Source organism: Ursus americanus, chromosome 30, assembly GCF_024610735.1.
Source record: "Ursus americanus isolate L20-20 chromosome 30, mUrsAme1.1.p, whole genome shotgun sequence".
NCBI classification, from domain to species: Eukaryota; Metazoa; Chordata; class Mammalia; order Carnivora; family Ursidae; genus Ursus; species Ursus americanus.
In genome coordinates, this window is record NC_142156.1 from 12185314 (window position 1) to 12211139 (window position 25826).

The 25826-nt window shown below is 49.9% G+C and overlaps 1 protein-coding gene across 3 annotated transcripts in view; it reads left to right on the forward strand.

The window, feature by feature from the left end:
- Positions 1 to 25826, forward strand: part of NOS1 (nitric oxide synthase 1) — a 170751-nt gene that overhangs the window by 102126 nt on the left and 42799 nt on the right. For all 3 annotated transcript variants that reach the window (XM_087857307.1, XM_087857309.1, XM_087857308.1), the window contains exons 3-8: positions 2247 to 2373; positions 17294 to 17422; positions 18745 to 18890; positions 20369 to 20531; positions 21248 to 21339; positions 24046 to 24187. In XM_087857307.1, coding sequence (XP_087713433.1) covers positions 2247 to 2373; positions 17294 to 17422; positions 18745 to 18890; positions 20369 to 20531; positions 21248 to 21339; positions 24046 to 24187 — 799 coding nt within the window. The remainder of the gene's footprint in view (positions 1 to 2246; positions 2374 to 17293; positions 17423 to 18744; positions 18891 to 20368; positions 20532 to 21247; positions 21340 to 24045; positions 24188 to 25826) is intronic.

Sequence of the window (25826 nt, forward strand, 5' to 3'; positions counted from 1 at the left end):
AGGTGGGGCGGGGCTGGTCAGAAGGTCTGGATTTTGATGCAAAGTCAGTCCCGTCTCAACCATGACTTCTCTCCATCTTAGAGGATGACCGGGCTGCGGAACCTAGCTGAGATGGTCTCCTCCCGAATCTGAGTTCAAGAGCAGAGAGCCAGGAAAGTTTTGCACTTAAGAAGTCAGCATTTATGGGGCGCCTGGGTGGCACAGCGGTTAAGCATCTGCCTTCGGCTCAGGGCGTGATCCCAGCGTTGTGGGATCGAGCCCCACATCAGGCTCCTCCACTAGGAGCCTGCTTCTTCCTCTCCCACTCCCCCTGCTTGTGTTCCCTCTCTCGCTGGCTGTCTCTATCTCTGTTGAATAAATAAATAAAATCTTTAAATAAATAAATAAATAAATAAATAAATAAATAAATAAATAAATAAAAGAAGTCAGCATTTATTTTTTTTTTTAAAGATTTTATTTATTTATTTGACAGAGAGACAGCCAGCGAGAGAGGGAACACAAGCAGGGGGAGTGGGAGAGGAAGAAGCAGGCTCCTAGTGGAGGAGCCTAATGTGGGGCTCGATCCCACAACGCTGGGATCACGCCCTGAGCCGAAGGCAGATGCTTAACCGCTGTGCCACCCAGGCGCCCCAAGAAGTCAGCATTTAGAGTGAGGAACAAGTCTGGGTTTGAATCCCAACTCCACCATCCATAGCTGTGTGACTTAGACTAATGACTTAACCTCTCTGAGCCTCCATCTCCTCATCTGATGAGGAGGAGGGTTATGCTTATAGTAATGAAGATGCTAACGATGGTGACAATGGAAGAGGATGGTGATGCTGGTAGTGATGGTGATGAGGATGAATAGTATGGTGTAAGGAAGGTGATGATGGTAATGATGACAGTGACTATGGCAATGGTGATGGTGATAATGGCAATAGTAATGATGGTGATGGTGATGGTGATGATGGTGATGTGATGGTGGTGGTGGTAGTGATGATAGTAATGCTGGTGGTGGTGGTGGTGGTGGTGGTGGTGGTGGTGGTGGTGGTGATGAGGGCGATGGTGATGGTGATGATGGTGATATGATGGTGGTGGTGGTGATAATGATGGTGGTGGTGATGGTGGCAGTGGGGATGATGGTGGTGGTGGTGATGATGGCAATGGTGATTGCAGTGGTGATGATGGCGGTGGTGGTGATGATGGCAATGGTGATGGCAATGGTGATGGTGGCAGTGGTAGTGATGATGGCAGTGGTGGTGATGATGGCAATGGTGATGGCAATGGTGATGGTGGCAGTGGTGGTGATGATGGCAGTGGTGGTGATGATGGCAATGGTGATGGCAATGGTGATGGTGGCAGTGATAGTGATGATGGCGGTGGTGGTGATGATGGCAATGGTGATGGCAATGGTGATGGTGGCAGTGATAGTGATGATGGCAGTGGTGGTGATGATGGCAATGGTGATGACAATGGTGATGGTGGCAGTGGTGGTGATGGTGATTATGATGCTGATGAATGATAATGAGAACCTCCACTTCAGAATGGCTCTGAAGAGTGGGCTGAAAAACTGTGACCCTGAGATCTTAGTGTCTGTCTCACTCACACCATCTATAAAACGTGGTTAATATTCATCCCTATCTCATAGAGTTCTCACAAGGATTAAATTAAAACACGTGTAAAGTGCTTGACACATAGTAAGTGCTTAATAAACACTAGCTATCATTTTTAATAGTATTGTTATTTTTGTTGCTCTGTTCCCCTCATTTTCAGAATCATTTCTGTTTCCCTGGGCTGGTATCATTAATCTCATTATCAGTGCTTATTCAGAATTAGGATGACTTAGCACCCTGGCCCCCGGGACTTGTTTCCTTCCCTAGCTGTCCTGCCTCCTACATCTTAAGTTGTCCAGGGGTCTGCCGGGAGATGAGCCATCTATGTTCCTAGATCTTTGAAAGGTAGAAGTAGGAAGGGAGGACCAAAGCCGTGTCGTGGGCATCCTGCAGTGATGTCCACAAAGGTGGGTGCGTGCCAACCGTCCGTGCCCACGTCAGCTCACCTTTGTGCTTGACGATGGGGTGGCCTTCCCACGTGTTGCTGGCAATTCTCCCGAGCAGCAGGTGGGCACCCACAGCTTGCTGGCTCCGCATAGAGTCCTGTGGGTGAACCGTGGAGGTGCTGTACAGACTTGGGACTTTGAGACTAGGGCCATCAGTCTGTCCCTCCTGATGTCATGCCTTTCTCACTTCCCCTACCTTGCCTTTCAGAGGTGTGGACGGCAAGTCCCACAAACCGCTGCCCCTGGGCGTGGAGAATGACCGAGTCTTCAGTGACCTGTGGGGGAAGGGCCATGTGCCCGTCGTCCTCAACAACCCATATTCAGAGAAGGAGCAGGTAAGTGGGTGGTGCCAGCTTGGCTCCCACATTCCACGGCTCCCTGAACCTTCCCCGGTGTGAAGAGGAGGGGAGGAATGCCAAATGTCAAACCGTGTTGGAATGGAAATGAGCCACCACGGCTGGAGAGCTCAGGGGCACTGAGGCCAGGAGCGTGCATCATGGGATATGGATTTTGGCTTTGCGTTGCTTTGTTCATGATCTTGCCATTTTTCAAATTTCAATTCTGTTTCCACCAGCAAAGGCACTCACATGCCATTCACATCCCAAATTTAGAAGGTGAAGATACATGGTAAAAAGTTTTCCTCTCTCCCCTCATCCCAGCCACACAGTTTCCCTCCCCAGAGACAAATGACATTTATCGTTTCTATGGTCCTTTTAGCAATACTTTATGCATACACTGACAAATACACACACGCACATTATTTTCACACAAGTGAGAGCACATTATACACACTGCTTTGAACCTTGCTTTTCACTTCTCAACATATCTTGGTGATTACCCCCAATTCGTAGGTGAAGAGAGTCCTGGTTCTTTTTCACAGCTGTATAATATTCCACTGCATGTCTCTGCCATACTTCCTGAGTCAGTCCTTCATAGTGGACACTCAGGTCATTGCCGGTATTTTGCTATGACATTGCTGTAACGAATGCCATGGCACCAATGCCTCGCTTGGCACATGGGCAGGCTTTTCAATAGCACTAATTCCTAGAAGTGGAATTGTTGGCTCAAAGATCATACACATTTGTGACTGGGACAGAAATGGAGAAATGGCTCACCGTAAAGGTTGCCCCAGTCCTACCAGCTAGGCAGGAGAGTGGTGGTGTCCCCACCGCCTCACCAACCTAATGTATTATCAAACTTTTCAGTCTTTGCCAGTTTGCTGAGATGTGTTTTGACAGCTGAGTCAATATTGTTTCTGAACATGGAGAGATTTGGCTAGAGCTCAGCCGTGCCTCGTTCTCACCTGCTTGGGCACCTCACCGACCAGGCCAGTGCAACACTATTAAAGCATATGAATTTGCCGCCCGTCCTCTGCACTGCAGTCAAGTATGGGAGGAATGATGAGTGGGAAGTCAGAAGAGGGAGATGCCCCGGGTACTCGGCAGGTCACCTCCTTCTCTCCACCTGCCTCCAGCCCCGGATGGCAGGGGCAGGTTGCCAGGTTCTGTCTTCTGATGCACCTGAATGGATGGCACCTTTCGCGACCAGCTCACCTGAGCAATGCCCCAAAGCCTCTCTACATAGTCTCCCGTGGGGAGGATGGGACATTCCAGATCCTCAGTGGGGACTGGTTTCCTTAGCTGCTGATAGCTGGCCAGGAAGATAAGGACGTCAGGGATTCTGCGGTAGGTCAGACCCACGCTCCCCCTGGCTAGTTACTCCCCATCTTGCAGTGACATCTAGGAATTTTTGGAGGAGAAGCACCAATATAGATGTCTTTTATGCTGTCCTCAAAACTCAGGGCCACACTGTGAGCATGAGGGGGCTAATTTCCATTTATGATTAAATGAACAAATTAAGTTAACATTTTTCTTTGTATTTTCTTTCTTAACTGAAGAGAAAGGGGTATTGCCATAATTTAAATCCTCCCAAGACAAAAGAAGAACAGAAAGAGACAGCCTCAGGCTAGATCCAGGCTCTGGATGTGCTTTGTTAGGTCTGTACATATTGCCCTAAGGGACAATTTATATTTGTACTTTGAATTTACTGCCAGTGTTTTGAAATTTTATGTAAATATCATATTCACAGCTTCACTTTAAAAATGGGGACACTCTGACCACGTCAAGCCTATATTCTTATGGGACAATAATCTGCATGGACCGAGTAGCAGCTGTCCCTCTAGACAGAGCATGGGCTTCCCAGTTTGCCACAATCCCCACCACTCCCTATCGTGGCCCTCCCCTTAAGACCATTGTCTGTTGTTACTTTTTATAACGTTAGTGCTTCTGATTTTCCTAGGATGAAAGGGAAATATTTTTATACCCATGACTTTATTATAAGTGGCAGGTAGGAAGTAGACCAAGAAGTTTGTATGTTTCAGGAAACATGAGAAAGATTTCATGTTTTATAAACATGAAGAATATTCTTACATGTTTAATATGAAACCGAGTGTTCCATCTTGAAATTAGCCAGCCTGCTTTGGTGATTTACCTTACCTACCTACCTGTCCCCTCCAGAGTTTGTAACTGCTGGTTTGCAGTAACTCCCGAGACCTGACTCACAGAAGCATAGCAGAGGATGCCTTGACCCCCACCTGAGAGACCCTTAAAGTCACTGCTGAATTCTAAGCAACGGCAGGGAGATGGCCATTTCCTTTTATGCTGTCTGCCTCAGTTAGATAGCAATAGCTTAGAGACCATAACCTTGAACTTCAAGCCCAAGGAGTAGGGCTCTCAATATTGGGAATAGGGCCGGAGTGATTAATAAGACCACTGGCCCTCTTTTCATAGCTTCGTGATACAATGAGCAGTGTCTTAGGTCAGGCAGGCTGCTCTAATTCCAGAATTCCCTAAACTGGGGGGCTTACAAACAACAGACATTTATGTCTCACTGTTCTGGAGGCTGGAAGTCCAAGATCAAGACACCAGCAATTCAGGGTCTGCTGAGAGCCCACTTCCTGGTTCATGGCAGGGGTCTTCTCACGGGGTCCTCACCTGGCAAAAGGGGCATGTCTCTGGGGTCTCTTTTAGAAGGTGATCTAATCCCCTCCCCAAGGCCCCACCTCCTGATACCCTCACCTTGGGGATTAGGTTTCAACATATGAATTGGGGTGGGGAGGGGGGGTGAGGGAGTCAAACATTCAGTCCATAGCCCTCAGGGAGAGGTGCCCCTTGTCTCAGGGCCCCCTCAAAAATGGCAGTTCCCTTTGCTAGGAGAAGGAGAGAGGGTGCTGGGCAAAGGGGGGAAAGCCACATCTTCCTGGGGTGAGTACAGTGTTAGAACTGGGAGCTTCTGGATACGTGACATACAGACCAGCCATGCTGGGGTGTACATTCTCTCCTTTATCATCGACAAATCCTCAGTGTCTTCTGTGAGCCCCAAAACCACCAGTCAGCAAGATCATCCTGCCTCAGTTGTCTGAGACTCAGTTTTCCAAATGCATCTCAGAAATACAGCTGGACGAGGGTAGAGATCCAAGTGCCTGGTTATATTTGAGTCCTGGCCTCAGAGCTAAGGAAGCAGCCCTGTTACCTCCCGCTAGACATCTCCATAGCCACAGTGCCGAGAAATGTTTCTCAGGCTGAGCAAATTAATAGAACACATAATGTTCTTCTTTCCGTCCTAAAAGACCGGCGTATATGCTTAACCTCTTCTCCCCCTCCTCAAAGCCACTTTACCTAGAGCTCCCAGGATCGGCTTCCTTCCTCCCAGTTGTAACCCACATTCGCTGCTTTTTAAGGCATCTGTGGGGGGTTAGCATTGTTAATAACACAAAGAGAGACCCAGCTACTCCCTGCTTTCCTGAGTCAGGACGAGACAGGAGGAGGTGAAAAAATAGCTGGTTGGCATTTTCCCCAAGGACTGGGCCAAAGGCAACAGAGTCCAAGCGAAGCAGCGTGGATATGGGCTAGACAAGAGAAAGAACTTCCTGATTCAGAAGACTGTCAGCTCCCTGAAAGAATAGCGAGGTCTGCCCATCCTTCTTGATTCTCTCCTTTGTCCATATTCAAGGAAAATCAGCCATAGAAGCACCCTGTCTTCATTCAGTCTCTGGAGGCTGAGATGTTCATCTCTATCTAGTGGTGATTTCTCTTGCTAACGGTCTGATTGAGCAGCAAGTACGACCAGTGACACTCAAGTCCCTCGTCACTAGAACACAGTGCGTGAAGGACTGTAACGCTCATCTTTAACCTCCCCTTGCAAACTGTATCTGGCCTGGGCTGGTAGATAGAATAAATCAGTTCATCCATCGCCAAACCTTCACCCAACACCTGCCATGTGCATAGCTCTGGGATGGGAAGCAAAGATCGCCCTCCCTGCCCTTAAGATCTTCACCGATGAATGTGGAGAGACAGGCACGGGTACAATGCGATTAATCCTAAAATACAGAGGGACACAAAACACTGTAGGAACATAAATACCTCCGCAGGTATCAGGAAATGTTTAGCGGAAGAGGTCACATTTGAACTGGGTTTTGAAGATCGTGCAGGAATTTGCCTGGGAGAAAGTAGGAAAAGGTATTACAGTAAGAGGAACCTCTGTCGGATATACGATACACCGCATTTTTTTTTCTTGCTAAGGATCATTATTGGACCTGTGAGGTTGTCTTTAGTGCTGATGCCCCTGGGACACATACTGAATTTTTTTTTTTTAAGATTTTATTTATTTATTTGACAGAGAGAGAGAGACAGCCAGTGAGAGAGGGAACACAAGCAGGGGGAGTGGGAGAGGAAGAAGCAGGCTCCCAGAGGAGGAGCCTGATATGGGGCTCGATCCCAGAACACTGGGATCACGCCCTGAGTTGAAGGCAGACGCTTAATGACTGAGCCACCCAGGCGCCCCCACATACTGAATTTTGACACCATTCTAAAGGCCCTTGACATCCTCTTAAGTGAAAATGCTGTCCTACGTAAATGAGTTGAGAAATTGCTGTTGTCGGTCTGTTCTCCCGCAAAACCACAGAAAAAAAGATTTATTTATTTAGGCTGGCTCAGGCAGTTAAGCACCTGCCTTCGGCTCAGATCATGATGTCATGACACCAGGGTCCTGGGATTGAGTGAGTCGGGCTCCCTGCTCAGTGGGGAGCCTGCTTCTGCCTCTCCCTCTAACCCCTCCTCCCTCTGTGTGCTATCTCTCTCAAATGAATAAATAAAATCTTTTTTAAAGAAAGATTTAATTTATTTATTTGAGGGGGGAGGGGCAGATGGAGAGGGAAAGAGAGAATCTTAAGCAGACTCCATGCCCAGTGCATAGCCCAATGCGAGGCTCGATCTCACGACCGAGGTCATGACCCGAGTTGAAATCAAGAGTCTGATGCTTAACCGACTGAGCCACCCAGGCGCTCTTCCGCTTCCCTTCTTATTAGGCAATTATTTCCTCACCTGCCCGATTTGCTTTCCTAAGGGGGAAGGGGTGAATCGTGTCCTGCTTCGGGGCAGAATGTCTATTTTCAGATACTAATTAAGCATCGGTCCAGCCCTTCATCGATGTGCGCGGGAGGGTCGTGGGCCTGGGGGAGGTGGGATTTCCAGCTGAGGCTCCCCGCTCTCATTCAGCCCTCCGCCCCCGTCTGCAGTGTCTTGCTGACACTGGCCATCAGGTGATCAGATAGATGACTCTTAACATCGAAACCCCCCTCCCCACCACTACCACCTCATCCAGAGCCTGGCATTTCCTCACCCCTGGGGACATGGGGCTTGCTGGCTGCTTTCAAAATGTCAAAATCTGTTGAGAAGCTTTTCTGTACCACGAAGTAAGTGTCAGCATCGTCCCGGTGCCTGGAGAGCCCAAATTCTGAGGCGAGTGGAGGGGGCATGCTTGTGGGTCCCCAGCGTTCAGAGGATCGGAGGCGGTCAGGGCGCCTCTCCACCCAGGCACACACCCCAGCGGGCCAGCGGGTGCTGGCTTTGCTGAAAGCCGAAAGCAGGCAGCCAGCCCCAGCCAGGCTGCGTCTCCATGAAGGCAAAGCAGCGACACTCCGTGCCCCTCGGCGACAACCCACGTTAATGATGGCAGGGTAAAAAGAGCAATAATGAGGATCCCCGCACCCCCTTGTGGGGATGTGGCCATTCGAACCCTCGGACTCCCCACCTCCATCTCTGGGGGCTTCTCTGCTTAGGTCTCGTCCTACTGGTGACCCTGGTCAGACAACAAGTTAGCATCTGCGCGGAGGCCCCGTTTCCTAACAGGCTCGTCCGGTTGTGGGCAGGTGAGGGGTGAAGCGACCGCGTCTATAACAGTAGGAGCTGATACGTGTGCTGAGCCGTGTCGGGCACGGTGCTGAGCACTTCAGGTCCCTGGTCGCAGTGAACCCCCACCCCAACGACGTACTATCGCCCCCATTTTACAGATGACTAAACTGAGGCACAGAGAGTTAGCTGGAGAAAGGTCACATGACTAGTGAGGGGCAGAGCCCCAGAGCCCACTTTTAATTCTTAAAGTCCCGGCACAGAGTAAGTGCTCAGAAAATGTGCATCGTTATTATTATTGTTGTTGGTATTGTTTCATTCGGCTGATTAGTATCTGGCTCATTTAGAGACAGTTTTACGGCTAGTTGTCGTATGGCTATGTGAGGCAGGGAGCACCATCCCCGTTCTACAGATGACACGCTTGGGGCCTGGAAAGGGACTGTGAGCAGCCACTGAGTCTTGGTGACAGAGCTGCCCTCTCTCCCTCTGTGACTCCGTCGTCATCCTTGTCGATCATGATCGAGGCCGCGTGCGTCTTTCTGCTGCGGGGGGGCCAGGCTGTCCGAGTCCACAGGGGCCAGCAGCCAGGTCTGCAGTGGAAAGGCCCAGCCTTTGCGGGCCTGAGTCCCACGCCCAGCTCTGTTGCCTGTTAGCTGTTAATTTGAAGATAGTCATTTCACCGCTCAGAACCTCTGTGTTCTCCTCGGAAAAATGGGTTACCAGGAGGACTCCGTGAGCCAGGAGATGTGCAATGGCCTAGCCCTGGTCAGGCACCAAATAGGCATTTACTAAACATTGCTCGTGGTGGGAGGCGATCAGATGCGATCACTGCCCTTGAGAAGTTCACCGTCTGGGCATCGTCTTTTCGTTAAACGGTTGCCTTGACTTCCAGAAAGTTCCACTTCTAAGACGAGCTGCAGACATCACTCACTCACACACTCACGCACACACAGCAGTAATCTCACATGGTGATATTTGGGGTTTCGTACTGTCGTATTCAGACGTTCCCTGCAGACCCACCTGGCCGGCTGGCTTTAGCAGATTCACTGGCTCACTGGCTGACATCTCAGGGTGTCTGTTGATTACTCCCTCCCCGGAGCCTCTCTGAACACTTAAGGAAACTCCTGTGTTTTGAGATGAATCCCTGTCTGTGGGAAGGTGCTCCAAATCGCTCCTATAAACTCCTACTAAACTCATGATTGCCCCCAGCTCGGTCGGACCAGCTCTCCCCTGGCTTGCTGCAGCTCACGACCAGAATAAGACATCTAGGTTGGCTTTTCCCAAAAGTACCCCAGTAGCCCCCTCTTTCTCAGGTCACCCAGTGTTCCAAGGATGCCCTCAAATGGGGAGAAAAAACCTCAACAAAGATACTTTCTGGGAATTGATGTGGAACGGAGTCTCCCTCAGCCCCCAATGGCAGCAGAATCCAAACCTTGCTGGTATTTCTCTTCCTTCCACCTGCTGGTGACCCCCAGGGTCTTTACAGGTCCCTTGGCCATGAGACCAGTCTTCCATGTCCTGCTGCCGCAGGTGGGCAGAGCCAAGGCGGAGCCAGGAAGCGGGGCCTCAATTGGTGGGGGTTTAGGTTCAGCCCTGCAGGAATTTCCACATATTTTGCTCCCTGTTTGTTTTAATAGTGAGTATATTCAAAGCAAGCTGCCCGACTGTTTCCAGTGGGACAATGATGTCTGGTTTAGGAATCAGTGAGACCACTCCACATGCTTATTCGTGGCATCAAACCATACTCGTGCTCTTTCCCAGGTCAAAGTCCTTTTTCTTCCACTCTGTGCAAACTGATACCCCTCCAAACAGAGATTCTCAGAGGTCAATAGGACTTTCATTTTCTGGGAGTGTCAGGAAACCTTAAAAGGTAAAAAGTTCAAAACACGATCACAAGCCCTGTGCATTTTAAATATTTACCTTCAGCAAGTTAATGCTTTTAATAAACACACGCACACAGTACAAATGTAATAGAATGGGGTTAGGCCACAAGATAATTACAGGATTTCTTTTAAAAATCAGTTCATAATGCACACATACATTTTGGTCTGGCAATGGGACCAAGTTCAAAGTTGTCTAATCACATCTGGCTACCTTATAACGTCAATGCAAGTGTAAGCATCTACTCAGCAATGTAACTTAAAGACCCCTTCTCTGCAGAGGCCCTGGTCTGTGGATCCGAACTGTGATGGTCTGACGCTGGAACACCTCCTTCTGTAATTCTCGTCCACAGAAAATAACCTGTTGAATCGGGGGGAGAGAGAGGAGAGCAGAGAATCCATGATTTCGAGCTTCCTTGGAGTTACTATTAAGAATGAATTGCTTCAGAAATAATGCTTTGAAGACACTACTAGGAAATTGTACTTAAGGTGCTAAACACAGTTGGTTAAGTTTTATAAGTAGCGATTTTTTCATCACACAGTTGGGTACATACCTGCTGGTTTACGGGTCTGCAGTCCTGGACCCTGGTCCGCCACAGCTCACGACCAGGTTACACCCGCTGCCCCCAGCTGGAGTAGTGCTGCTTGGGGCTGCAGCGGAGGGCCCGGTGTGTGGGTCCGGCCCCTGGGGTGGCTGGCGTGTGCCCCGCTCAGCCCCAGGAGCCTGCCCTCATTTTAGGACCAGCCAAGCGGGGCAGGCCGCTGCAGGCCTAGAGGGGAGAAGCTGTCCCTGGCACAGTAGTCAAAGAGTCAGAAGCTACTTGCCTCGTACAGGTCTCGGCTTTAGCTCCTGGATGATTTCCTAGGCTGTTGTAACAAAGCATTACAGGCTGAGTGGTTTAAACAACAGAAACGTTCTGGAGCCTGGAGATCTGCTGAAATCAAGGTGTTGGCAAGTTGGTTCCTTCTGAGGGCCGTGAGGGAGAGTCCTCTCCAGGGATCTCTCCTTGGCTTGTGGCTGGCGTCCTTGTGTTCACACGGCCTTCTCCCGGTGTGTGTATCTGTCTCGAAATCTCCCCTTTTTATAAGGGCACCAGTCATATTGGACTAGGGCCCACCCAAAAGACCTCATTTTAACTTAATTACCTCACTTAAGACTCCAAATAAGGCCCTATTCTGAGGTGCTGGGGGTTAGGACACCAGCATATGAATTTGGGAGGGACACCGTTCGGCCCATAACAGTTCCTAAAATGTTGTGTCTCCCAGGGGGCCTCCCTCCCTGCTGTCAAGCACTTGTCCCCGTTCCACGGTGAGGCTCCTGACTGTGACAGCCCGTAATTGGGGACAGGCAAGGTGCTTGGCTTCTGTTTCTAGATCTTTCCGATGCTGATGTCTTGTGTCTATCTTCCTGCCTTAAAGCCCCCCCTCCCTCCACCTTCCTGACACTTCTGCTCCTGACTCCCCAACTTCTGCTAGGAGGCTCGCCGGCCTCCCACTCACGAGGAAGCCTCCGAATCAGTGTTGACTTTGTCCCTTGCCCTCCCACCCTCTCCCACCCCCGGGCTGTCTGTTCTACTTCTGGCACCCCACTCTCCAGCTCCTCCCACCCAACCGCAGCTGCTGCAGCTGTGCTCCACCCTCCCGGCTTCCCACCTGCACTGTGCCAGCAGCCGCCCCCCACCCCTCCACGGGTCTCTCTGCCCTCACCCTCTCCCTCCTGCAACCCTGCAGTCATGTGTCTTAAACCTTAGCTTTGAGAAGCTCCCCCCTCCATCAGGCAGCTTCAGGTGTCCCCCGTTCTCTACAAAACCAAGACAAAAGCCTTTGGCTTAGCATTCCAGGGACTCTGCAGTTTTGAAATGCATTTAGACCTTGTGTTCATCGGCTTGGACTGCCATCACAAAATACCGCAGGCTGGGTGGCTTAGACATAGAAAGTTACTTCTCATAGTTCTGGAGGCCAGCAGTTCGAGGGCAGGACGCCAGCATGGTCTTGTCGGGGGAGGGCTCCCCTCCTGGCATGGAGACGGCCACCTTCACTGTGTCCTTGCTCTGCCTTTCTGTGTGTGCGTGGAGGGAGAAGAAGAGAGAGAGAGGTTTCTCTTCTTCTTATAAGGCCACCAATCCTATCAGATTAGGTCCTACTCTTATGGCCTCTTTTTTTTTAAGATTTTATTTATTTATTGAAGAGAGCATGAGAGAGAGCGCGCAAGTAGGGGAAGGAGCAGAGGGAAAGGGAAAAGCAAACTCCCCACTGAGCAGGGAGCCCGAGGTGGGGCTCGATCTCAGGACCCCAGGATCATGACCTGAGCCAAAGGCAGACACTTAACCGACTGAGCCACCCAGGCGCCCCTTCTGTGGCCTCCTTTCATCTAAATTTCTTCCGGAGGTCCTGTCTCCAATAGGTTAGGGCTTTAACGTATGAAGTCCAGAGGGACACAGCTCAGTCCGTGGCAAACCTCAGGTATTTGGTGAGTATGTACTATGTGCTGGACGCTGGTCTAGGGGCCGGATATATCTGTATCTAAATATCTTTGGACATTATATACACACAGATCTATAAGACACAGAGACATACACACACGCGGATACATAGACACTCGCAAGTTGCAGGCAGTGAAAAGTGCCTTGAAGAAAAAGCGTGATAAGGGAGTGGAGAATATCAAGGGTAGGGGCTGTTTTAAAGGACGATCGGGAAAGATCTCTGATGCAGCACTGTTTAAGCAAATGGAGACATAAGAACATAACTTAAGTGTTCAGCCACTGGAAGTCGATTCTTTGGCTCAAGAGTCTACAGATTTTTCTGTAAGGGGAATGGTAGGAGACATTTTTGGCTGTGTGGGCCATACGATCTCGGTCTCCATACGACCCCGCCCTGCTGTTCTATCACGAAAGCCTCCACAGCCAATACAAGAACACCTGAGTGTGGGGCGCCTGGGTGGTTCCGTCGGTGAAGCGTCTGCCTTCGGCTCAGGTCATGACCCTGGGGTCCTGGGATCGAGTCCCACATCAGGGTCCCTGCTCAGTGGGGAGTCTGCTTCTCCCTCCACCCCTCCCCACTGCTCATGATCTCTCTGTCTCTCACTGTCTCTCTCAAATAAATAAATAAAATCTTAAAAAAAAAAAAAAGAACAAATGAGTGTGGCCGTGTGCCAATAAAACTTTATTTAAGGACACTGAAATTTGAACTTCCTATAACTTGTATGTGTCATGAAACATTACTCTTCTCTTGATATTTTTATTCAACGGGCTGAAAATGGAAAAACCATTCTTAGCTCGTGGGCTGTATAGAAACAGGCAGCAGACCGGGTTTGGCCCACGGGCTGCAGTTTGCAGACCCCTGCACGCAGCTGTACGAGGCTTCCCCTGATTGTGGGATGAGAGTGGGGACCACTGTCGGGCCGAGAACACGAGTCCCCGGTACACAGTAGGTGCTCAATAGGTATTTGTTGAAGGAGACGGAGAAGGAGAAGGCAGAAGCAAACAAGGTGTCAGGGTGCCCGTACAGCTGAATTCCTAGCTCAGGGCTCCGGGCTGATGGGACCTCGCCTTACTATCTCTCCTCGGGCTGCAGGACCATTGCCTTCCACTTCTTCAGGGCCCCTGCAGGCTCCAAAAGCAAAGGGGTGTTGACAGAGCCTTTGAAATGCCCAGAAGTTCAGAGCCTCCTGTCCCCACTTAGGAGCAAACATCCCAGACAGCCCTCCCACAGAGCCCACGGAGATCTAGCCAATGTCTCCTGCCACCTGAAAAGCTTCCACTCACCACCCCAGACACAAATGCAGAAAAGGGCACGTGTAGCTGCTGTCCAAAGCCCACTTGTGCCCTGTCCCCAGCTTAATAACTCACAAGTGCCCCTAATCTGCATGTTTAACGAGAACATTTCTGTCCCCACTCAGAAAAGTCATTTGCATCCCCCATGCAGGGCCCCTGACTGCTATATTAATCTCCCCATTTGTCCCCTCCTGAGTCATCTAATATTACTGCTGGCTAATTAAAACATCAAAGCCCCAAGTACAGCAGCCCTGCCAGGGGCCTGCTAATGCCTGGTTTCAAGTGTGCAGTTCAACACAGCCCAGGGTGGAGAGGCACGGCTCACGTCCGGGCCCCCAGTTTCTTGGCTCGTGGTGACCACCCCTCACACATCTGGACCCTCAACAGATGGCCTCTTTGATTATGCCTGTTACCTCACTCCCGCCACACCCTGCCAACGGAGGCTGCTGGCTGCCCACCCCCCAGCCGCACCCCACACCTCCTCCCACCTCACGGTGCTCCCCACCCACCTTCCCTCCCACCCCCTCCACGGGTCCCAGGCCTGACCCCAGCACCGGCACTGCATCTGTTACCCTCCCCCCGTCTGGGATTCCAGCAGCTCCCCAGCCTTTAGGGCGTCCCTGTGGATGGTTTGCAAACTGGCTGAGTGATGCTCAGTGTTCAGGGAGGATGCTGGGGCCTTCTAAGAGGGCAAGGTCAGATTTTTTGGTTCTCGTGGCTGCAGGCTGTTGGCACAGTTGGAAGAATTTGTCGCTACCAAGTCTTGCCCAAAGATGTGACTTCCATCACCTGCTTGTCTGCTGGAAGAGACCATAGTGAAGACAGGTCTTACAGAAGCGTGGGGCTGTCTGGCCAGGCCTTCAAAGGAAATGGAGCTGTCTGTACGTGGCTTCACAAGGGGACAGAAGGAAGATAACTCGGAGCTTAGCGGGCGGAAAGTACAAAGGGAAGTGAAGGGAAGAACGCTTCCACATCCTTCTCCTGCTCCTGGCGTGATCATACATAGACTGTGGTCATACTTGTGGCAACGGCAGTACTGATAGGACTAACAGGTGTACTAAGATGACTGTATAGATTAGAGTTCTGTAACCTACTGGTGCGGATTAGAAGCCCTGCAGCCGTATGTGATGGCTAACGTTTAGGAAGGGATTGCATTCACCCAAGGAGAGATGATGTTGACCCGGCTGGGGTGCTGGCCAGTTAGATGGGGAGAACGAGGAGGGGGTGGATCCTAGAGCTATTTAGAAGCTAAATTGGTGGGACCTGGGGACAGATCAGGTGCAGGGGACAAAGAGAACAACATCCAGGATAGCTTCCACCATGGCTTGCCCAGGCGGATGGATGGCGATGCCCAGCACTGAGATGGGAACCACTGGGCTGACTGGATCTGGCCACGACAGGGAGGTGTGGAAGATCATGAGTCATGGCACCTTCCATTTGTTCTCTGCTGTCACTTGCATGGTTCTGGAGGCTATGATACGCCTCTCACCTCAGGACCTTTGCATAAGCTGGTCTTTCTGCCTACAAGACTTTACTCTTCTTTCTATGCCTGATTAACACCTGCTTGTCCTTCAGGTCTCGACTTAGAAGTCAAAAGCTCTGGGTTAGATGCCTCTCCTGTGTGCTTCCACAGTCCTTTATACACCACCAACATCCCATGTTATAGCCCCCATTGCACCGACTATAATGATCATAAACCTATCATCCCTCCGCCCACTCCCACAATGCACTGTGAACTCCATGACGGCAGAGATCACATCTGTCTAGTTTGTCACTCTAGCCCTGGCCCTTGCAACCTTGCTTGGAACATAGGAGATACTCAGTAAACACATGTTGAATGAATAAACGAATGCATGAATTATGCATAATGGCCAAGAGGCAGGAGAGTCCAGCAGTTAAGTTAAAACATGGTTTGAAGGGCAGACTGCCAGGATTTGACCCCTGGCTCCAGTGTACTAGCTGTGTGACCTTGGACAACCTAGTTAACCTCTCTGTGCCTCAGTTTCCTCATCTGTAAAATGGGCATGATAAGATTTTGCTTGGCATGTAGTAAGTGCTTCTTGAATGCCAGTTTTCAGTATTAGCCCTTCAGCATAATCAATGATTTCTTTCCCAGACTCAGCCCACTTAATTGTAATTCATAGCTTCCTCACCCGCCTGAGTTCTTCCAAGCCGATGAGGTGAGGACCCTGCCTGCTGTCTGACTTCATCTCCTTGCAGTAACCACTCCTACACCCCAGCCACACTGGCCTCCTTGCTGATCCTTTGAAGCTTATCCCTACCTCAGGGCCTTTGCACTTGCCTTTCTCCCCTCATCGTCATATATCCTTATCACCAACTGATATTCTATCATTCACGTATGGACTTACTTATGATTTATCTCCACTTCTCTCCCATCAGTGTCCCAGAAGGGCCAGGGCACTCTCTGTCTTGTTCACTACAGTGTCCCCAGTGCCTACCAGTGTCTAGCATACAGTAGGTGCTCAATAAATACCAGTTGAGCGTGTGAATGCCCTGCCACAAGGTCACTGTCCAGTGCTCCATTCTTTGGCATGAGTGTCACTCAACAATGGCTTGTCTTTCTTCTCTCACTCAGCTGACGCGGCAGGGTGTGCCTGTTGCCTCTCCCTTCCAGTTGCTGACTGACTGATGCTTGTCTGATGCATAGACAGGTCACAATTACTCAGAAACACCCAAGACAGAATGTAATCCTTATTAATGAGGTCTAAAATGGACGGGCCAACATTGATGAGCCCAGGACTTAACCCCTACCACCGACTGGGCATTTTGTGTATGGAAGTGAAGACAAATGGGGTGTTCAGCACAGAGGGACCAGTCAGTGCAAAGGCCCTGAGGCAGAGACACACTTTGCATTTTTGAGAGGCAGAAACCTGAAATTTGGGGGAAATATTCTATGTTTCAAAACTTTCTAATTTAATCTTTTCTGTTTTCCCAGTACTCACCAGAAGTAGTGAGTTTGCTCTGTAGCAGGAAAGCGTAGACATCCAAGGAACTTGACCTAGCTTCAGGTTTGATTCCTCAGGCCTGAAAGCTGGTACCATGCAGAGAGGCTGACAGCATCCCTTGGTCATTCACTCATTCAACAAACATTCAGTGAGTCCCTGCTATATGCTAGGACCTGTATTAGACACCAGAGAGGCTGCCTTTGAGTCCCTCCGTGCAGAACAGAACCCCAAAGACTTTTCCACAGTGCCTCCTGCACAGGCGGAGGGACCAGGTTCCCAGCCACCTTGCACGTGTCATCCTGGGAGAATGAGTCCTTCTGTCTGTGCAGATACTTGGTGACTCTGGAAGATTCCAGGAAGAGCAACTCTTCTCCCTATCCCAGTGGAGACAGTTTTCCAGTGCCCTCAGGACCCTGTCTAATGTCCCATCCTTCCTTCTCTCCTCCAGCCCCCTGCCTCGGGAAAACAGTCTCCCACAAAGAATGGCAGCCCCTCCAAGTGCCCCCGCTTTCTTAAAGTCAAGAACTGGGAGACCGACGTGGTTCTCACCGACACCCTTCACCTTAAGAGCACACTGGTGAGTATCCCAGCAGGATGTAGACCACACTAACCACGTTTGGCGTTGGCTAAGTCTTTGTTGTGGGGACAGCCCTACGCACTGTGGGGTGTGTAGCCTCACTCCTGGCCTGTCCCCATGAGATGTCAGTTGCCCCCTGAAGTCATGACAACCAAAATGTCTCCAGATATTACTCAGTGTCCCCTGGGTGGGAAATCCACTCCCATTTGAGAACTGCTAGTGGATACTTACTCACTCATGGAAATACTTTTTATTTGTGTACCTTGAACCCAAAAGAATCCAATCCAAGTTGAGGAGTTGCTGGTTCTGAACACATTTTCTCTGTCTCTCACAGCCTGACCACTGTTGAAGTATTGAACAAGCCCTTCCTTGCTTTCACTGTGTTTTGGCTAAACTTTTACATCATATTTTTAACAGCCAGCCAATCAACATGTTGCTTTACATTTTTGTTAAAAATGAACCTCTTGGAAAAACGTATCAGTTAGCTATTGCTATGTAACAAACATCCCCGAAATTCAGTGGCTTAAAAACAACAATCACTTACTATTTTTCAAAAGTGCAGAGATTGGCTCAGTGGTCCTGCTGGTCTCAGTTGATCTCAAGCATCTGCTGTCATCGGAAGGGTCAGCTGTGGGTGGGCTGGTCTAGGATGGCCTTGGCTGGAATAACTCACAACTCTGTTTCATGTGGTCTCTCATCCTCCAGCAAGCTAACTGGGCCTTGTTCACATGGTGGTTGTCAGGTTTTCAGAGAGAATGACCAGAAGCGTGGAAGATCTCTTGAGGCCTAGGCATGGGATGGGCACAGCCTCACTTCTGCCATTTTCTATTGGCCAAAACCAACTCACATTCAAGGGAAGTGGGTTTAGTCTCCACCTCTTGATGAGAATTGCTATAAAGTCACATTGCAAAGGGTGTGAATATAGGGAAGAGAGAAATTGGGGCTACTTTTTTGCAGTCAACGTCCCAGAGATGCATTCAAGCGAACTACTACAACCACTCAACAAGCTGCTTCTTGATCAACACGGGTCACAAAAATATTGGGGGATTCAGTACCAATGACTCTGATTCCCAGGGAGTGCCAGTCAGAAAGCCCCTCTTCCCCTAGTTGAGTAGAGCAAACACTTTCAGAACCTTAAAACACTGCCTGTCAATCCTCACCTTGACTGATGACCACATCCTACAATGATCTGAAGCTGGTACTTGAGAAATCCCATTTGGGAATTAAAGACCAGGTAAACGCCACCACACATGTCAGATCCAGGTCCACACCCCCACTTGTGCTAAAACCAAGTGTCCTCTAACCCTCTCTTTTCCCTCCAGGAAACGGGCTGCACCGAGCACATCTGTATGGGCTCCATCATGCTCCCTTCTCAGCAAATACGAAGGCCTGAAGATGTCCGCACAAAAGAACAGCTCTTCCCTCTTGCCAAAGAGTTCATTGATCAGTACTACTCGTCAATTAAAAGGTATGTTGCCTCTGGGGACCCAGCGTGAATTACCGAGTACCGGGACAAAGCCTTCAGCTCCAACTCTGCAACAGTTGAACCAAGACCTAAGCATGAGGGCACTGCCCTCCAAACACACAGGTTGAAAACTGGTGGCCCAAGGGCCGAATCTGGCCCCCAGAAACGTCTTTGTTTGTCCTGCAAAGTGTTGTTTAAATTTGAAACATTACAAGCAATTCCGTGTCTGGCACACTACACCAAAGAAACTGTCATACTGTTCACCAGAAGACATACTTAAAAATATTCAGACACATTATTATAATAGGGGGAAAAAATTAAAATCAAAGAGCCAACTGGAACCCCTCAGCTCCCTTAACAGGAAATTCTATAAGTAAGTCGTGGTATTTTCAAAGTCGTGGAATATCATACAGCTACAGAAAATGAGTGAGTTAGCACTCAGCACATTCATGGGAATGAAGCTTGCCAATAACTATGCAAAAGGAAAAAAAGGGATAAATTTGTAAAAGAATACATTCAGGGTAGCACCATTTATATAGACTTTTAAAACATACAGAGTAATACTGTACATGATTTAGGGAATATTTACACATGTGACAAATACATGAAGAAAAGCATGACATGGGGCACCCTGGGTGGCTCAGTCAGTTAAGCGACGGACTCCTGATTTTTGCTCAGGTCATGACCTTGGGGTCATGAGATCGAGCCCCACATCAGGCTCTGTGCTCAGCATAGAGTGTGCTTGGGATTCTCTCTCCCTCTGTCCCTCCTCCCACTTGCTCTCTCTTTCTTTCTGAAATAAATAAATAAATCTTAAAAAAAAAAAAAAAGAAAGCAAAGCATGAGACACTTCTGGGAAGAAAACATAATCCCCAAAGAACTATAATATCATTTCTCATTTACTGTTTCTTAGCCCTGGGAGTTCATTATATTCTTCTCAATACCTTTTTGTAAGCCTGAAATGTTTCATAATATTTTCAACTTTTAAAAATTGAATTTCTTGTCATCATTTAAAAATTAGAAGAGTTCTCTTTAAAACAGATTTCCATATGACTCGATCTCGGGGTAGTGAGTTCGAGCCCTGCATTGGCTGTAGAGATTACTTAAAATCTTAAAAAATAAATCAATAGATATAGAACATTAAAATAAAAATCAGATTTCCAGTTTCTCTTGAAAAGAGACCTGGCATCCCTGGGCCCCCATTCTTACCAGGTGACAACTGGCAGGAACAGAGTACTAGCTGCCCCCTTTGAACCAGGGACAGGCTCTCCCATTGGCCACGGTCCCCACCATGCTAGTTCAGTCACTAACTGGGCCTTTGTGGGCATTCGAGTTCGCAGTCTGCTTATGCTTGAACTATTGTCCACATACCAACTCGGACTTGCTGTGGCTTCTGCCCTCTTGGAATGGCTCGCTCTTTCCACAGAACCCTAATTCAGGAGAAAAGGTAGCACTCCCGTGTCCTGTCCTTCCTCACTCAGATTTGGCTCCAAAGCCCACACAGAGAGGCTGGAAGAAGTCAACAAAGAGATCGAGGCCACAGGCACCTACCAGCTCAAAGACACAGAGCTCATCTACGGGGCGAAGCACGCCTGGCGGAATGCCTCCCGCTGCGTTGGCAGGATCCAGTGGTCCAAGCTGCAGGTAGGCGGTGAGGCTCTTTGGTGGGTGGGGAGGGATGAGCTTTACAAAGGGGCAGTTCTTTCCAAGGGCGCCTGGATGGCATGGTGAGATATCAGATGGCGGTCATGGGGTCCCTGATGCTCAGATCATGACTGAATCTGCCTTATAGTCATGTCTCATTGAGCCAACACAGTGCCATTTAAAAAGGAACTTACGTGTCTCTTGGTAAGGTTTATGCTGTCCAGTTTACCCCAGACCCCACCACTCCCTTTTGTCTTCCACCTACTCTCTTTGCTTATTTATATTATCTGCCTCTTCCCTGAAAGCATTAGATTCTGTGTCCCTGGGGAGTAGTTTGAAGTTGGAAATAGCATAGTTATCAAGTTCAAGGGGGTTTTGTTTGATTATTTGTTTTGTTGTTAAATCCCTGACCCCTAGTAACCTAGCAGGAAATACATCCAGCCCACTAAAGTCTCTCCTTTACTCATCATCCTGTAACTGCATGCACCTACACACCATGCCTGCTTTCGGGGGATTTTTCCTGGTTTGATTGACTGTGGTTATTAGGGTAGAAAAAACAAAAACCGAAAAACAACTATAAAACCCAGCCCAGGTCTCATTAGAGGAGTGCTCGCTCCCCGAGTGGGGCAACGGGTTCTCCTCCCCTGGGAAGGCCGCACTGGGGGAGCCGAGGAGGGAAGGAGGAGGCACCCGTTCTCACCATGTACCCCTGGCAGGTGTTCGATGCCCGAGACTGCACCACGGCTCACGGGATGTTCAACTACATCTGCAACCACATCAAGTACGCCACCAACAAAGGGAACCTCAGGTGAGCCTGCCCGCTTGCGGGAGGGAGTCTAATGTCCCCCAGCCCTGACCCTTGGGTCCGGAGTTGGCTCACCTGCCAAGGAAATGCTCCCCCTCGCCTCTCTGGGAGAGGCGCCCCACTGGGAGAGGTGGCCTAGCTGCTTTGTTCCACCTGCCCTGTCCTGTCTGTTCTGGGAGAAACAGACTCTTGCATGATTTGCAAAGCTGCAGCGGCCAAAATCATGTTCAACCCACTGTGCAATATCACCCGTTGGGGGGTGGGGCAGGAAGGGGTGTGTCCCATTCCCAGGACTCAGAAAATCCCAGTGCCAGCGGTGACCTGCTTGTACCAGTTCCTGCTGTGTGGCCTGGAGGCGCCTTAGAATTTCCCTGGGTTTAAAAGACAATGTCTCTTCCTGCCGCTGTGGGCACCGCTCCCTCCTTCAGGCTCCACCAAGCCAAGCCACACCTCGGACTCCTCTTGCCCCGCACAAAGAACAAAGCCCCGGGGAGCAGGCCAAGGCCGGGAGGCACCGATGTGGGCTGGTGGCTCCCTGCTAGCAAGTTGCAGCTGCAAGGGAACAGCTGAGCAGTTCTACTTGTCAATCCTGTGCCATCGGTCCTACCCCGACATCTGGTGCCAGCGGCTGAGAACCAGCCCCACGGTGGGGCCATGGCGGGGAGATTGCTTCCCACAAGCCCCAGGCTGCACGGAGCTCAACCCCACAGTGGCTTGTCTGTATTAAGCGTGGGTTTTCTTGGCCGTGTCCCTTCCTTGAGAAGGAAACGCTGCTCCAGCTGAGCCCACCAGTAGGGAAGGGGCCTGTAATATAAGCCCAGAGCCTGCTTGGGGGCATTGGTCTTTCCATCTTTTCCTCGAAGCCCTCACCCCTCGGAGAGCATTAGAGAACGCTCCTGGATATCTTGAGCGTCAAAGGAGGACCCAGTCAAGGTCTCAGCCCTCAAGGAGATTATGGGCTATTCTGGTCATTTCTAAATGGTACTATTACAAGGCAATATGGGGGAGGGGGGAGTCACCAAAAGCCAGGCAGTGCACCTCCCCTTTTTTCAGTTATCAATTGGGGGGGGAGGGTTCTTGAGATCTTCTCTTAAAATATTTAGCTGATTTTTTTTTTTTTTTACAACCACACATCTGGACGTGGTAAGAAGGCCATCAGAGAATGTGTAGCATACATAGAAATAATCTAAACATAGCAGAGGAAGGCAGGCAAGGGAGAAGAAGGGAGGGGGAGAGAGATGTAAGGCGTTCAATTTGCTGTTCGGCGAAATTATGTTTAGGGGACATAAATGTGTTCCGTTTCTTCTGTTGGTCTCGGTTCCCGCACATCGAGTAAGCATTCCACCCGCTGTGTGTGATTCTGGTGTTTCTAAACATGCTTTTTAAAATATATATGTTCCACAAACACCCTTTATCTGGTGCTCAACCAAAGAAATGGCAAAGTGTTTTACCGCCGAAGGGAACGCCGACAGTTTGACTCATTCTGTGTTCGTCTCCAATATGGCGCCTTTGCTAGGAGGTTGTTCAGAGCACTGTTGGCTCTCTGTGACTCCTACCTTCAGCCCTCGTTCCAGACTCACCCCCCACCCCGTGCAGTGCACCGTCCCTGCAGTATTAAATGTGATGCAGTCTTATGCACACGGTAAGACCCACACGTGCTCAGAAAGAAGGTGGCCCTAGGAACAGGAGACAGGAGATGGTTTGTGGAGGAAGGGAGTCTGAGTCGGGACTTGAATTTTGGTACATGACAGCGGAGAGGGATTCCTGCCGGGATGGGCAGCAGGGCCAAGTTCCAGGGGCAGAATGTGTAGAGGAGAAGATCTGCAAGCCATGGGCTGGACCTGCCGTGTGATCGTCATATGGACACAAGCCTGGGTGGTGGCTCCCATAGCCTGGGATTGAGTCCACAGACGCCACTGATGAGCTGGGGTGGCCAGAGCTCCTGGAATGAGATCACATTGAACCACGTCGCAAAGAAGTCATTCTCCTTTCAGTTGTTTTTAATCCTTCCGATGATGCCAAAGAGAAAGTCTCAGATCCTGAAATACTCTCTAACGTTGCTGATCTCCCCGTTAGCAGAGTGAGCTGGGCCCCAGCTAGACAAACCCCAGCACCTTCCTGCAGCGTAATAAGGGTATACGGTCTCCTAGTTGCCTGTTTAGGTAGGCGAGGCCAGTGGCGATCTCCAGTTTTCTTTTAAAGTGAATAAATGTGAGCATAAGGGAAGCACTAAGATTTCTTCTTGGCTGTAAGTGTGTAGACGTCCGTACTGGGGGTGGGCAGGTGGAGCGAGAAGTTAAGGATGGTGATAAGAGTGAGAGTGGAATTGGGAATCAGTGATGAGCTCTTAGAGGGAGGGAGGATGCCACATTGTTTCCCTGGAGATCACCTGCTGCCAAAGAACCCCTGGGAAGCTGGCCCCAGTCAAGAGTGTTTAAGGGTATCCAGTTAGAGCAGCAGTCTCTGTTCTTCGGTGGACTGGCATGGGGCCTCCCATCCTCCACCCTTCCTCAGACCAGTGCTCCAGTGGAGGGACAGGGCATGGTCCCTCCCTTCCAACAGCAGCTCCATGCTCCCTTGGGGACCTTGGCACAGAGGTCATCCACCCTGAGCCTCACGCACCGGGTGGCCTGGGTGACACCCTTTCCGGTATGTCCACAAGGTGCGAGCCCCGCCCTGACACCACATGTCCCCCTCTCTCTGCCACAGGTCTGCCATCACCATATTTCCGCAGAGGACTGACGGCAAGCACGATTTCCGAGTCTGGAACTCTCAGCTCATCCGCTACGCCGGCTACAAGCAGCCTGACGGCTCCATCCTAGGGGACCCAGCCAATGTGGAATTCACAGAGGTGTGTGCCCTCCCCCACCCCCACTGGGCTCTCAGTCCCCCAAACTGGCTTTATCCACAGGCTTTTTTTTTTTTTTTTAAGATTTTATTTATTTATTTATTTGACAGAGAGAGAGACAGCCAGCGAGAGAGGGAACACAAGCAGGGGGAGTGGGAGAGGAAGAAGCAGGCTCCCAGCGGAGCAGGGAGCCCGATGCGGGGCTCTATCTCAGGACCGTGGGATCACACCCTGAGCCAAAGGCAGACGCTTAATGACTGAGCCACCCAGGCACCCCTATCCACAGGCTTTTTTTACTTCAATGTTATCCTCATAGGTAAAGCAGCCAGTGTGGTACCATTGACTCCTCTCCAGACCTCCGCTCCTTTTGGCTGCCCCCAGTCCAGCTGGTTCCCTTACATCTGGCCATTTGGTCATTTTCATCCCTTCCCTCCCCCAGCTGTCATGATAGGAACTGTTGTCCCACTTCACGGATGAGTAGACTGAGTCTCACCATAGCCCCCTGAGTTATCCAAGGCCACCAAATGAGCACAGAGAAAGCTGGAAGTGCATTTCCAAATCTCCTGCCTCCCACCAGCAGGAGAGGAGCTGACATGTAGGAACCACCTGTTCTGAGTTGGGTAATCCATCAAGCTCCTATCACTCATTCATCCATTTACGCAGTTCTAGCTACCCAGCCCTTCTTCGGATGGGCTTGTCTCTGCATCGTACCAAGACAACCACAGTTTCTGGCAGCCCAAGTCAGTTCGTAAAAGCCACCAGGAAAACAAACCCCACCATCTCCCCATCCAGTGCGGGCGCAGACAGGTAGCATAGGGAATGCACAGTAGCTTACTGCACCTGTGCCCTCAGGGGACACCGCGGGCAGACCCATGCCTAGAATGAGCTCAGGCACACAGCCTGGCACCCCTCTCATTTATCACCCACTTATCCCCAGTTGAGGTTCGTCTCTGTTCTTTCCTCAAACGGCACCCCTCCGGACAGAGCTGGCAAGATCAAGCACTGCTCCCATCCCTCATTACTGCTGACTTCATTTGCATGTGGCTTTTCTTATTAAAATGTTATTATCCAGAAGAAGGGTCTGTAACCAGGGCGACCAGGAGTTGCACCTGTGCCGATTTCGACTCAGCCAGACTCTCGGCTCCACTTGGCTGAGCGCTAACTGCAGAGTTGGCTGACCTTGTCCTCCTGGCCACAGGAGGACAGAAACGCCACAGCCTCTTCCTCCCCTTCTGTCTCCAGAAACCTCGCTGACAGCACATGTTCTCCTAAGCCCCTGATGTCATGCTTCCTCTTTCTACTAACACCACAGAATCACCCCAAACATAACCACATAACTGTGCCTTTTGAAACCCACTCTCTCTACACTGTCCAGTGTGGCAGTCCCTGGCCACGTGTGGCTAGTGGGCACTGGAAAAATCCAAAGTGAGCTGTGTCGTAAGTGTGATATATACACCGGATCTTGAAGACTGAGAACAAAACAGAGAGTAGAAAATATCTCATTAAATATTTTTATCTTGATTACATATTGAAATAATATTGTAGATAATGTTAGGCTAATCTTATATCTATTAAAAATTAATACACCTATTGAGTTAATAAATGTGTTAACATTTATGTTAAATGTCTTATTATAGTAATA